The sequence below is a fragment of the Lepisma saccharinum genome, chromosome 13 (genome assembly GCF_977018435.1).
Source record: "Lepisma saccharinum chromosome 13, izLepSacc3.1, whole genome shotgun sequence".
Classification (NCBI taxonomy): domain Eukaryota; kingdom Metazoa; phylum Arthropoda; class Insecta; order Zygentoma; family Lepismatidae; genus Lepisma; species Lepisma saccharinum.
In genome coordinates, this window is record NC_139241.1 from 26,500,478 (window position 1) to 26,515,539 (window position 15,062).

General features: G+C 38.1%; 1 protein-coding gene across 3 annotated transcripts in view; it reads left to right on the forward strand.

The window, feature by feature from the left end:
- Positions 1–15,062, forward strand: part of LOC145997213 (uncharacterized) — a 156,044-nt gene that overhangs the window by 93,220 nt on the left and 47,762 nt on the right. For all 3 annotated transcript variants that reach the window (XM_083133974.1, XM_083133975.1, XM_083133976.1), the window contains exon 2: positions 6,565–6,654. In XM_083133974.1, coding sequence (XP_082990100.1) covers positions 6,603–6,654 — 52 coding nt within the window. In that variant the 5' untranslated portion in view covers positions 6,565–6,602. The remainder of the gene's footprint in view (positions 1–6,564; positions 6,655–15,062) is intronic.

Here is a 15,062-nt window from a genome sequence, read left to right on the forward strand (position 1 = left end):
CTGGCCACGGCTCTGAACTTGACAAGACTGAAAGAAAAGCAGATATTGCGAGCGAAGCGAGGAAGAAAAGTTTACGAAATGTATTTTTATTTGTATAATTTGAAATCGAGGGAGCAATTGCAGCTCTGTGCACCCCTCCTTTTGCAGGTGCTCTTGGCAGTCTGGAAGAAATAATGCAAGAGAGACGTGAAAACTAATCCCATCTTGAGTATCCTTTTGTCCTGCTACTCTTAGATTCTGCTAGTCTTGCTTTCCTTTACTTCCATGTTTGCCCCCTAAAATTGATTTCCGTCCAAGGTTGTGGGGGGGGGGCTATGCACCTTGCCCCCCTGTGGTTGCGCCACTCCACCCCCTTCCCCTGTAATTGCTTTGAACTTTCATCGGCTTGAAAATACTTCATTTTCTTTAAGAGTATAATATCGTTTAATAACAGCGATAAGATTCCTCTATCCTAAATTTCTAGGTGAAATATAGGGGCATGGACGTCTGGAAGGGGGGCAAGTATGGCCATATCTCCCCCTTAGAAATCTAATATCAACCTAAAAGTACATTTTCACACGAACAATTTGATTTCAGTCATAGTAATTTACATTAATTATTGTAATGGGAATGCAGGAATGCAATGATTTCAAATTCAAGTCGTGTTTTTTGAGGAGGCAACACTATAATCGGGGTGATATGGCTCATGAAAAAATACCTTACTTGTCCCTCCGTAGAAAAAATCTGCGGACGTCCATGATTTGGGGGGGGGGGGGATTTGCCACCCTAACAAACCCCCGTGCGCACGCCTATGTCTGTACAAGTAGTAATATAATCCAGGAAACCGGGAGGTCCAGTGGTTGAGCTCGCATTCCATATTGTATGCAAATGTTCCCAAGAAAGCGTGATGCGGTGTAGTCCAAACCGCTTGTTTACACTCCGGTGGGACTTAAACCGCTGACCTGTGACAAATGTATACCTGTAACCGAGACCCGCAAATTCATTCATCCCGACAGTTTTTCCCAACACCAGGCGCGGTAGGTGTGGAAACCTGTTTTTTCGTCCTTTCAGTTACAACACTCCAGTGCTCACGTGGTTCTTTTTACGTCCCGTCCTTATCCAAGGTCTGTTCTGAAATGCGATTGGGCTGTGAATTTCCATTTTAAAAGCCAATAGTTCAAGTTCGCTCCTCTTACTTTCTTTATTTCTAGTTTGGTTATTTTACATTGTGTCCCCGTAAAAAACGGCTCTGGGGCTTACCCAGGCTCAAATCAACGGGTACCTGGTGGCAACTCTGGGGGGGGGGGGGAGGAAAGGCGGCCGGAGCGTGGTGCTGATCACATCACCTTCAAAATGGCCGAGATCGAGAATGTGTGGGGCCCAACCAACACTGCAGTAGCTAGATTGTGAAACATCTATGATGTTATTATATCTTTGAATATGTGAATGTGCTTTCGTCAGGTGCTGTATGTACGGGGAACTTTACCTACCTTTCGTACATATTTTATATTCCTGTTGTACAACTTTGAGTAATTGCGACGATGAGGATGAATGATGATGGATAACGGGGCAAAAACAGTGATACATCTTATATGCTATATATATATATATATATATATATATATATATATATATATATATATATATATATATATATATACATGCCTCGAACCAAGGTTCGTCCGTCCCCAGTGGCGGAGTGGTTAGCACATCGCGCTATGCTACGACGCCAGGGGTCCCGGGTTCGAATCCCGGCCTGGGCATGGATTCATCAATTTCATCATATCATCACTCATCCCCATCTTCGCAAATTATCCAAAAGTGGCACAAAAAACGAAGTAAAATAAAGCAAATCAATCAATCAATCGAACCAAGGTTCGAGCCTGGAACCACTGGCGTGTTACTCTGACCACTGCTCCACATAGGCAATCTGCTTCTATTCTTAACACCGTGCTAAATATTATTAATGTTAGCTGTGCTGTAGAAATTGTGTGATCAGTATGACGATTCGTATTTATATTTGTCTTATTTTGCCACTTTTAGCTAATAGCGAAGACAATGATGCTTGATGATTATATGAAAATGATGAATGAGTACTTTTGCCCAGGTGGATTCGGTGCCGTAACTTTTCGTAATGTGACCAGATATTTTCAGCTAGACAAAGATCTAAAAGTTGGTCGCATCAGATGTTAGGACTGGCATCTGCTTGGCGGGCCTTGGAGCAGCGTGACTTCTCGTATTTTCAATGTGTGGATCACAACTATATGACCTTGATAATCCAATATACATTGTTAAGGCGTAATTTCTTTCTTGAACAATGCAATCATTAACAGGTTAACAAAACACCTCTCTGCATAACTCTCAACATAGAGATATACGAATTAAAATCAGTTAATTACTTCTTTGTTTTCAATCTTAAACAATAGAACTAATGCTTTCATTATATATATCAGAAATCCTCAGGTGATCTTGCATATGTACATGCAATTGAAATATTTATGTGGTGTATGATAAAACAATATTGTGCGTTTGTGTCGTCTATTACTTCACAGCGAGCACATAATCGAAATGGGCAATCTATTACACAAACAATTGCCATCATGTATTTGTAAGTTAAGGGAAAGAAGTACGTGAGAACGATATTTTAAATCTAAGCCAAATTATATACCTTCTATACTATATATAAACATGGATGTATGTGTGGATGTGTATATTTGTTTGTTCCGGCATAACTTTCGAACGCCTGGAGGAATTTCAACCAAACTTGGTACACGTATCACTTGAACCCCTGGTACCCCTAGGGTGGGGTGGGAAGGGGTGACATGTAAAAATAATCAAGAACCTCCGATATTAAATTCCGCTCAAACAGACATCCGTGACTATGCAATCCGCACAACGATAGTGTTTCTCGAGTTGTCTAACATTCAGGCTGTGTTGCGAATGGAATCCATAGTTTTCATGGCACTCCCAATGCGGTTTAACTCCAAGTTCATCACCTATCGGCATGGGGGGTGAGAGGGGGTGAAAAATAAAATGCCACAAATGACCTAGATTAGTGTCAAATCCATAGTTTTCGGAGTCGCTAAGCTAATTGGTGACATTCACGATAACATTTAAAATTACTTACATTTTACACTATAGTTAGAATTTATTATTTTCCTGTCTAATAGAAGATTGGGATAAATAAATACCCGGGCAACGCCGGGTAATCAGCTAGTATTTCATAAAATGCAGATACAAAGAAAAAAAATGCTAAAAAAAATTGACTGTAAATCTAGATTCAGCAGGAGAAGACTATAACTTAGGCGTTTGTGAAAAGTTAAAAGGCGTGGAAGAGGGGGGGGGAGGAGAGAAATGTCGACGATGGTGAGACTAGGATTTTTTCTAGTCGAATCAAAGAGCTCTCGTATCGGGAGAAGACCAAGAAGCACACACGATTCGAAGGTGAGTGCAGCTACTCATATATTCGGCACCTGTGAATTAGTAGCAGCTTTCAAATTTTGTACTGAGAATTTCTCGACAGTGCAGAGGAGACCGAGAAACGAGAATACTTCAAGACCGAGAAGAACGCCCGATACATCACTTCCATCAAGTTCAGGAAACTTTAGAAATAATATATCAGTGAATTTCCCCCCTTTTTTTCCAATTTCCTTCACTCTTATTTTTATGAAGTCGTATATTTGCATATATTAAGTGCACTGTGCGAATTAACCTTTTTTGTTTTGTGGCGCGGGGGGATACCCACTCGGTGGCGTATTTGTCGTTTCCTTTTGGTAGATAGTACTTTTGGGCAGCAAATTTGTTTGTTTGAGTTTGTTTTTAAGTCCACTTCGGGGACGGAAACTCTAATCAGGACTGGACCTACAGTTTAGAGTGCGATACGAACTGCTATATGCCAACACTGGATATCGAACCCTTGACCGGTATGCAAATTTGTATATGTGTTAACCAGTCGGTAATGTAAACTATTAACTTGAGGTTTTAACCACCTTGGAACATGCCTTCTAACCTAAGTCATTAAATCTTGGAACAATTGCACGTAATATAGAGAAACGTTGTGTATTCACATTCTAAAAAAGAAATAATAATAATAACAACAACAACTCATACACAAAAAGCGCTATCGAACTAGTGACACCCAAACCTTGACCAAATTTCTATTGACAAGTTGAAACTTGACGTACATCTAATCTACCTGCAAGTTTATTTCGAACGCTTTAATACATGTAAAATATGAGGACTATGCCATGAAACCTAAAGTCGAAAACAGCCTGCTGTTGTCTCGGTGCAGAATGGTGCCCTCCTTCAATACACAAGGCTTCATATTTTTCGGCACGGAAATCTTTGATGAGACGAATGATTTTTCAATTGTGTTTGTTTCATAGTTAAGAAATGGTATAATACCTCATATATGCTTTCAGTTCAATTTTCTTTGAGGGAATAAAAGCATCCCTGGCAGGGATAAAAATCGTCGTTTTATTTTGCCGGGGCATTTTTTTTTTGGTGGGAGGGAAACCCCCGCATCCCCCGTCAATTCGAACACTGATTAAGTGGCTAATTTTCGATTTCCCCTCCTGGGAAATGGATGACATTTTATAGCTGTCACCATATATTCTTTGTGTGTTTATGAGTTCAGTGAAGCTGTAGAAATGTGTGGGTTCATCGGCACGTGATCAGCATCATGGGGAAAGGGCGATTGCTATTAACTCTTGCCTCTTACGATAATTTACGATCTGTTGTTGGTTTTATACGTCTGTGGACGAGTGGCCGTCTCCCACCTCCTGATTCCTATGCACATGACGAAAACATGATTTTAATCTTTATAGAAGCTCATAGCAGCAACAAAATAACGTAATACCAAGATTCGTAATACAAGTTGCATTAAGGCTACCTTCATACAGGGCCACTGAGTGGATCATAAAAATACCCACTGCAACATTTAGCAACTGTAAGCATATTAATCTTATAATTTCATTATTTTAATTCTCTTCATTATTATTATTATTATATTATTCATTGTTCCAGAGCTACTGAATATTAGTACTGTACGAATGGGTGTGCGGCAGAGAATGTTGGACGGGAAATGTTTAAAACCCGACATTCGGGACGGGAAAAATTCGCAATTTCCCGAAGCTCTGGAAATCTCGAATTCAACACATCATTTTCACCTTGAGTGATTATTTTTGCATTTCTGGAATAAAAATTAACAATTTTGTTGCAGACACTTGCAATGCAGAAAACGTCGAGAATTAACGTCTTTTTAAAATGACCATTCGGTATTTCCCGACTGCTCGGGATCCCGAAAAGTCGGGAAGTCGTTTCCCGAAGTCGGGATCGGTACGGGAATTTTTTTTCCCGTCCCCGGTCCCAACTTTTCGGATACCGTATACCCCTAACTATATGTACTAAAGACACATTAGATACCTATTTATAGGTAAATATTTTTTTCTCATTATATATACATGTACGTTATGTATATATAATTGTTCTTATTTATATTGATTTTTAATCCTTTTCATGCTTTTATTTTTCCAATGTATACCCTTTATTCCATTGTATTTGACAAGGGTCTGTTGTAAGAACGGCCCTAGAAGCACAAACATGCCCGCTCTAATAAAGACGATGTTATTATTATTATTATTATTATTGTATGTGAGAATTTCACGCGCAAAGACAGATTCTATAGTAAGCGGTTGCTGTAGCTCCTTCGAACACCCTTGTGTGAATGGACTAAACTTTGTCGGGGAAAGACAAATCAACAACATTCTATTATTTTAATTAGTTGAACTATAGAAGAAAGATGCATAATGATTGGAGACGTGAGCGCCATGACGCTGGCGTGATGGTGGGTGTTTCTTCATGAGTATCACTTTCGTATAATCATCAATCATCCTCGCAGTCGGCATTACCCATAAGTAGCAGGAAAGTGACGTAATATAAGAAATACAAAACAGAAAAAACGAGTGAGTTCAAGATCGATACTGTCTTAAGTAGGGCCGAGCCGATACCACTTTGAACCGATCCTTTCACCGATACCGATGCTTGAAAACTGTAATAATTAAAAGTTGTTCAAAATACATTTTAATGTTAGTGTTCCACTCTAATTGTAATTATGTGCATCAATTTACCAACATTTTTGCTTTAAAAATACTTGAGAATTACATCAGAATATTAAATTACATGTTACGTTATCACAAATTTAGTTTTTTGACACAAAACTGATGCAAAATTAAAAGAAACTCGTATTTTGCAGCATCTCCAGGATAATTACACTCCTCCAAAGTGCCACACGGCATTTTTGAGGACTCCGTGAAAGATCAAAATGACGGAAAAGTATCGGCAGGCATCTGTAAAGAAACCTCCAACCCATACTTTCTGATATCGATACCACCGGTATCGGCATCGGTGTCGACTCAGCTCTAATCTTATGTCTCGGTACAATTTTCTAAGGATATGAAACAACCTTGAATGTCCGGCATTTGTCGTACAGATTAAAAATAATTTTTAACTAAATATGTACAAAATATTAATGTTATGTATGATCTTTGTTAATGCTTTATTTAACTTGAGCTACTTTTCTTTCAGTTCATAAAATATCCCATGATGACGTCACATCATAAAATATGACTCTACACTGGTGGATGCATTGGTTTTGGATAACGTGGGATATACCAGGTAAGCTGTTATGCGTTTACTACTATTACTTGAAGCTTTAATTTTACATTGTGTTAAAAAAGACCATGACTCGCTCTGCAATTTTCATAAAAATATAAATAAACACTTTCGTATGAAAACTGGGAAAACCTTGGCATGGAATTGTCATTAACATAATTGTGACCTTGGAGACTTTTCCTTAATTAACAAATGTAAAATCGGCACTTTCATTTTCTTTTGTTACATTATGCTTACGATGTAGTTGTATTACTCGTTAATAAACGTGTTGGTATTCTATTATCGCAAGCCGCCACGGCTCCGGACTTAAAAGCGAAACAAAGAGCCAGCCTTGTAATTCTCCATCGCGGCGAAACTAAAGCATAATTCATTGCTGCCCGCATTTAGTAAACCGGAAAAAATGTGCAAAAGCTGAACAGTTTCTACTGTTATTCATTACGGTTATGCAGTTACGATTCAGTTTCATTTCATGCTTGCCAACGGAACGAATCCTCTTTGCTAAATAGGCTCTATGCTCCGTCTAGGATTAAAGCCTTCGGTCCTTTCTTCTCTAGACAAAGCTTTATGCCTTTATCGACGCATTTCTAATGCACAAAACCCTCTTCTACACTCCCTTACTAACATAATGGCACTGTGCGAATTAAGCATTTTGCTTGTGGGGCTGGAGGGGGGGGGGGAGGTGGACACTGAGTGGCGTATTTGAGATTTCAATTTGGGATTTTTTGGGGTTAGACAAATTTGTATATATGCTATCAGTAGGGAGCGGAAGTTAAATGACCTAAAAAATATTGGTATATGACCTATAGAATGTCCTAAAAAATGGGGAAAATGACGTAAAAAAATGACCATTAAATTTGTTAGTTTCAGGTTAAAAATTGAAATGAAAAGGAAATTAAACAAAATGCAATCTTGCTTTCAAAAAAACAACAACACCAAATTCAATTAAAATATGCAACGAGGATTTCCAATGGAAACAACCCAATAATTTTAAAACAATTTAATGAAAAAGTCATATACACTGAATGAATTGGTGTGAAATGCATTAATTTCCCGCATCTTTGCCTGGTGATGTAGTGTGGTGTGTTTCTGTGGCACTGTGAAGAAGAAGAAATTATCACGATCCACGTAAGACAATTTTTGTTTAGAAATTTAACAAATTGTATAAAAAATAGGGAAACCAAAATTAGGGACGCATCCGGGAAAGGGTTCATAGACACGGCCCCCTAGGAAAAAGTACGTCGGAAAAATAATTTTTAACATCAGAAATTGTTTGAAATAACTCAGATACAAGCACTTTCTAAATATTTAACGATTTGTTTCACTTACCTTGCAGAGAGTTGCAGTGCACCACCATTGTCTTTCGGGGGTTCTCAAACGAGAATCTTCTCTGTTGTCAGCCAGACTCAAGAATATTACCAAAATGAAAGAAGTGACAAAATATGACGAAACAATACACCGAATATTGCGAAAAATGACGAGAAAATGCCAAAAATCGGGGGAAATGACCTAAAATCTGAAAATTGGCAAAAAAAATGCATTTTAAAATTGCCTTTCTTGGGTTCTAGACCAAGTGTAATATTGTGTATATTTAATGGGCATCGTGTCCGAGATGTCAGAAAAAAGATGACATTTCATCAACTTCCGCTTCCAGTCAATAAACTAAACTATGTCCTTGCGGTTTTATGTACTTTAGAACATTGGTTCTAACCTATGTCATGTAATCTTACGATAACATTTACACGTAATTTATAAATACTTAGTATATTTACATTCTAAGAATAGCCAAATTCGTACTCAAAAAGAGCTATTTAAGTAATAACACCGAAAACTTGACCAAATTTCTAGAACCTCTAGAACCTTTTTTTTTTACTTCATCTTTCTGCCACTTTTGACTAATCGCAAATATGAGAATGAATGATGATATGATGAAATTGATGAAGAGACACTCACAAAGGACACCCATGCCGGATTCGAACCCGGGACCCTTGGAATCGTAGGGCGCTGTGCTAACCACTCCGCTACGGAGTTCGGCTGAATTGAGACAGTGTTTGCAAAGTTTTGAAAAGTTCAGAGGAGGGGGAGACACTCACTTCGAAATATTTCTTCAGTTGTAGTACTTTTCCATGCAATCTGAGTGAAATATTTTAAATGCATCATTGTGTACAATATAAACTTTGAAACATACGTGCAAAAAATATCTGTGATTTACTCGGAAGTGAATACAAAAACACTTATATTTTTATAATTTGTATAACTAAAAATAAAATTCTAAGAGTATCATAAAAGTTGAACACATACTATTCTTTATCGATGGAGATTCATACCATTGCTCGAACTATTGAAGTTACAAATACGTTCGGGTTTCGTTACGTAGATAGAATGTATCGCCAGTTAAACTGTGTGCTTTGCACAAGTAAAAATGAATTTTATGTTGATAATACTGATTATCTCAAAGGATGTTACACCTATTTACTAAAAATGATATTATTTTCAAACTCTGGATCCCTGCTACTATAAGTGTTTTGCCATATAACTTATACTGTCAATTGTTACTTCTGATTTACCTTCTGATTTATTCGTTATCATAACTTCGTATTATTTTCAAGTATGGTAATTAGAGTGAATTTTAATAAAACAATTTATTACTTATTTTCATGATGGAAGGTCGACTTTCCTTGTAGTTGAGAAAGGCATAAAGACAAAGGACAGACGAGCAATGCGTAGTGGTAGGAATTTTAAAAAAACACAGCCATGATTTCCTGTGTACTTATTGGAAACAGTATCTATGGAAATGCGAACATGTTCGGGAGGATTGTTTTTAAATTGCGTACATGCGTAACTTTTCATGATTTTTGCATACATCCTTGTGGCGGGAAATTCAGTAAGACGTGTTTCCGGAAAAATGTAGACATTATGTCGGTGATTGATGAGTGGAGGATGTGGTTGCTTCCTTGTTCAACAGGGTGACGTTTGTCTTCATGGTCACGAGCGAAAGTATTTGTTCACAACCTATAGAAAGGGATTTATTTGCCTCGTATGACAGTGATGTACCGACATGGGTGTAACTTGGGTGCCTAACTTTGGAGGAGGGGAGGGCAGAATCGAATTTGAAGCCTAACTTGGGGGGGGGGGGGCAGAATCGAAAAGTTGTTACGACCTTACTTATTTTGAAACTTTGCAGTTACATGTTAAAGAAAAATTGATATAGTGTTACCTCAAGTTCTTGTTAATGCCTATGTCTACATGTTGTATGGCTCAGGTTGTGACGCAAATATGAACGCGCCAATCAAGGCGTTGTCGAACTAATGTATTCACCTTTCTGTAGCAATCTAATGTAGTTAGCTCGCTTAAGATAACGGGCATTTATTATGATGTAAATATAGATTCGCCAATCAAAGATTATCAATGTTTGATGAACTAACCTAATTGTAATTAAATTAATGGCGGAACATTTAAATTTGTATATTTCCAAAATGCAAGATTTTATCAACGTTAAAGAAATAATTGTTAACTCAAATGAATATGTAAACTTTCTTTGTAAATTATTAATAGCCAAACTATGTATTTTTAAAATATCCTTCTGTTATAATTTGGGATATTGTAATAAGAAATTACCTAAAGGCAGGTCTTCGAGGCTGGAACTTTGGGTATAAATACGAAGCAGTTTGGTTTGTGAGGAGGTCTGTTCTGGTGTCAGTCTAGGAAGAAGTGAATAGGTGTAAGCCGCTCTTCTGTAAAACCTAGACTGGCCAAATAGGAACGGTCTAATCTAGGAAGAAGTGAACCAAGTGTTAGCCGCTCTTCTCTAAAAGCCTAAATTGGCCGTCTCGGGTGATAATTCCAAGTCTGGGAAGAAGTGAACATGTGTATGCCGCTCTTCTGTAAAACCTAGGCTTGAGCCACCCTAGTTTGACCTTTCTAGTAAGTTTTAAATTATCTACTAACAAAGGATCTTCAAGTTCCAGTTACGAGTTACCTAACCATTGGCTGTAAGTACTCAAGCTTTAAATAAACATTTGATTCAAACTTCACGACTTTAGTTGTATTTGTTCTACACCTACCCTGAAGATAAGTTTCAGTGTAGACCTTTAGAGCCTCAATGCTCCCGACTATAGGAGTTAAGGGTGAGGAAAGTTACTAGGAACGTAACAACGTTGCCCATTATATGTATGTGGGAGGGGGTGTTCTATCCATGTGTGTTTGTGATTGTTCTTTCATCAATTTCATCTTATTACCATTCGTCCTCATCTCCGTGATTAGAAAAGCGAAGTAATATAAATATTCAATCAATCAATATTATATGTGGAAAAAAGAATTTCCCAATTTGATGCAAAAAAGACCTGACCAAAATCTTCAATGTCTGAACATTTGTACGTAACATCAAGGTAGCTTAATAAATTTAAATGGACCCAAATAGTGAATCAGAATACAGAGTAAATGGAACGCCAGGTATACGTGTATTCATATATTGCATTGAAAATGTGTCAAATTTTAGGTTTTGTCATGTTTCATAACGTGATACGGTAATGATTAAAAATGCCTTAAGGAAAAATCGGAAAATTATACCATTATACTGCATAGTGTCATAATCCTGAGGTTAGCAGAGGGTGCTGCTAAAAATACTGTGATCGAATCTTCCAAGGTTTACCATCATACTCATCAATATTTACAAATGTAGGCAGTGACCGAATGAAAATAAATTACTGCCAGTATTCTCGTATGCACAGGCCTGTCTTTTGAAACATTTTTTTTGTGATGTCTTAAATAATACATCGATTCTCATTCTCTCTCTTTTATCACCACAAATTGTAATAACTAATAATGTTTCAGACTTTAAATGCCTCCCAGATGGCTCAGTGGTGACGTCGTCGCCTTGTAATCGAGGGGTCCCGGATTCGATACCCGTGGAGGCACATAGTGGTTCGGATACCACTTTAAAACTGTAGGTCCAGTCCCGATTAGCCTTACTGTGCATAAAGTGGACTTAAAAAACAACTCAAAAGTATCAGACATTAAACCACTCACTTCTGCAGGTGTTCCTAAAACAATCTGCGTAATGAGTGACGGGTGTGTCATGTTTTAGTAAATAAGTAATAATAAACAAATAAATAAATACACTAATCAGTAAGTTTAAGTACATTTTGAAAAATCTACTGCCGGTATGCTTTTTGGCATCTTAATGGTATGCCAGCCCAATTCGATCACTGAATGTAGGTCTACTTGCATTTTATTTTTATCACGAAATTTGTCCATTACATTTTGACGATGGACCCACTCTGCCCATTGGCACCGACCAAGTCCTGTATCCAATCGATTAATGACAACTTCGTTCCGCCTTTACCTATACCCTGTCCCTCTAGCTCTGGAGCAAGGCCGCAGGTAGCGACAGAGGGGGGTTGAACAGAGAGAAGCTTTACGTACTGCAGTAGCTTTCCCCCTTCACGCAATCCCATTCTCTCTCTCGTGTTCATTGGTGTAGCCGTCTCGCGTCACTACTTGCGCAGAGACTTTTTTTTCGTTTGCTTGCTCCAGAGATAACCGAGACAGGGTATAGTGCTCGTTTTCCATACCTTTGCTTCAGTGTGAAAACTTTCATTTGTTTCTGCGTGTGTTAATAAAGACCAGCACACGTTGTGCTTCCAGAAAGCACTGTAAGTTGATTACTTCAATGTAAGGCCTCATGGTTTTTGTAAATCTGGCAATGGCAAGGTATTTTACCTTTTCACACAAACAAAAAAAAGAGCTTTTTACCGTACTAAAAATCAATGTGTCTCAACTAACTTCATGAAAATATGACGCCACTTCTGCTTCTCTCGCTCCACCAAATGCAGACCGCGGCCTCCTCCACGCCAGGGGCCGAAATTGTATTCAATCGATTCCGGTGTGAAGAGCCTGACGCTGACAGGCCCTGGAGTGGCTGACGAGTTCCATTCAACGCAGCAAATCACCTCAAATGACGGCATTGCAGACCTCATATCCCAAGCGAGAACTCTCGTGGTGGGTATTCTAACATAGCATGTGTAGGTGGCACATTAACAACAATTTTGATAACACTAGGGAACAGCCATTTTGTATCCTGTTAGCGAATATGTGTTCTTAACTAATTTCGGTATGCTGATTTCGGATTGGCCACTCATTTATCTCCATCACGTACCATTTTCGAGGTACGTGTGACGTCATATTTAGTATAATATGGGTAATGTATGCACCGCTGAATTCCGCTTATGTTGTAATCTGGCAACACTGCAAACTGTTTGCTTACTAAATCATCATGTAAACCTTCAGTCGTGTCCCGTGTGTTGGTATGTGAGGTTTATTGTAACCTTGTTTGCTACAATAAGGAATATTACTGAAAATCGTAATAAATAAACATGCAGTTTATAGCGTGTGATTTGTGCAGTGTGACACAGTGGACTGTGCTGTGATAAACTATGTCGACTGAAAGAACCCCTTAGCTGTGTATATCACCCTAACACATTCTGTTTAGTGTTGCCCACGAGACGAGAATTTGGCCTGTCTCGTCTCGTGGAAATGCTGTCTCGTCTCGAAAATATTCATTTGTCTTATGACACATGGTCAATCTCGTCTCGTCTCGAATTTTTAAAAGCCTGTCCCGTCTCGTCCCGTGGGCAACACTAATTCTGTTACATTTCTCACCAATGAACTCCAAAATTGCAATGTAAAAACCTCACAGATTGTGTAAAGATAATGTACAGATTGTACTTTGGTTGTTGCCGGGATGTGAAGACTGCCCATGGGCCTCACCATGGTACATGTCAGAGATGTGCTGTAACATGGTTAATCGGCAGAAATTGACACATCGGTATCGGTATCGGCATCGGCAAAAATTCGATATTTAAACCGGTAAAGATTATACTAGAGTTTTACTTTCTAATAAGTTTCATATTTTAGTTTTGTAAGATTTATTGAAAATTAGGTTATGATCCATCATTATTGTAGAGTTTTTGTAATAAAATTATTGCAAACTTTCATTCAGAGGATCAACCTAACTCAAAATCGGAAATAAAACAGTACATTGCTGAACCAGGATCTGCTGTTGTATTGGAAATTCAAAAATGAGTGTTCAAACCTGAAGCAAGTGCTGAGAAAGTACTTGGGCATACCTGCTGCATCAGTATTCAGTGATTGAGTGTTCAGTGTTGCTGAACAGATTTGCGATAAGAGAAGAAGTAGGTTACTTCCTGAAGTGCTTCCAAATCTCGTGTTTCTGAAGTTTAATCTGGCAGCAGTAAATTTCCAACATTAAGAACAGGAATTCATTTTGCATTTCAAAGAACTGCTTGTGTACTAATTGTAAAATCTTTTGAGAATCCATGTTCTTCTTAAAAGTTCACATAACCACCTTTTGTAGATGCAAATGTACATTCGCATCTCTTGAGAATATATATGTATATACATATGATATGCAATACAAATGTACATAGCAAATTTATTTTTGTCATGCTGAAAATAACATCCCATTTCTGTTTAAAAATCTTATGTATCGGAATCGGTTAAATATCGGCATCGGTATCGGTTCCGAAAATTATCGGTGAGTACATCGGCATCGGTAAATTTTCAGCTTCGTCACATCCCTAGCTTGAACCAAGGAACCACGTGACATTGTTATTTTTGTCGCACCGTAATATGCGGCTATTCTTCGAAGAATAAAAGCATATGCATATGCCGATGTGCCCTCCGCATTGAGGTCGGTACCACATAGTGAGGGATTCCGAATTCCTAAATTACTATCCACCAAAGTGGAATTGAAATTAGTAAAGAAGAAGTTATTTCATCCAGGGTACAGAAAAAAAGTTGAAATTTGATCCCTTGTGTAATAGATGCATTTCTGACCTAGGATTTCAATATACTACTATACTTATGTGCAGTGTGCGAATTAACTGAGGGGCGCCGGGGATTTCCCCCTCCCCCAATTTTTTTATCCCTGCTAGGGATGTTTCTATCCCCCCTCAAAGAAAGTGTAATTAAAAGCATATGAGGTTTGTCCAAAAGAAGAAGAACTTTCAAATTTGCCCACCAATGAAACAATCCTCGTTGGTAAACTTACTAGCGCCGCGTAGAGGGATCCTTTAGAAGTACTACGCCGTTGGGTGCAACAATTTACATTCTTTAGTTTTCATCCTGTGAACAGTTGAGTGATGTGTTGCATGACTGCGGCGATTTTCTAATATATAGAAAATGAAGATTCTCCAATCGAACTTGGCGCTTAACTTTGGCGGGGCCGAATCAAAAATTTTTCAAGCCCATAATAATATCATCCACTACCATATTGATAAATAACTGCCACATTTGCAAAATCATCACAATTATTCGTTACTTTGCCTCTCAAGTTCCAGCAAGTTAACAAAAGTACCATTAACTTGTAAATTTTCATAAACCTGATTTTGAGG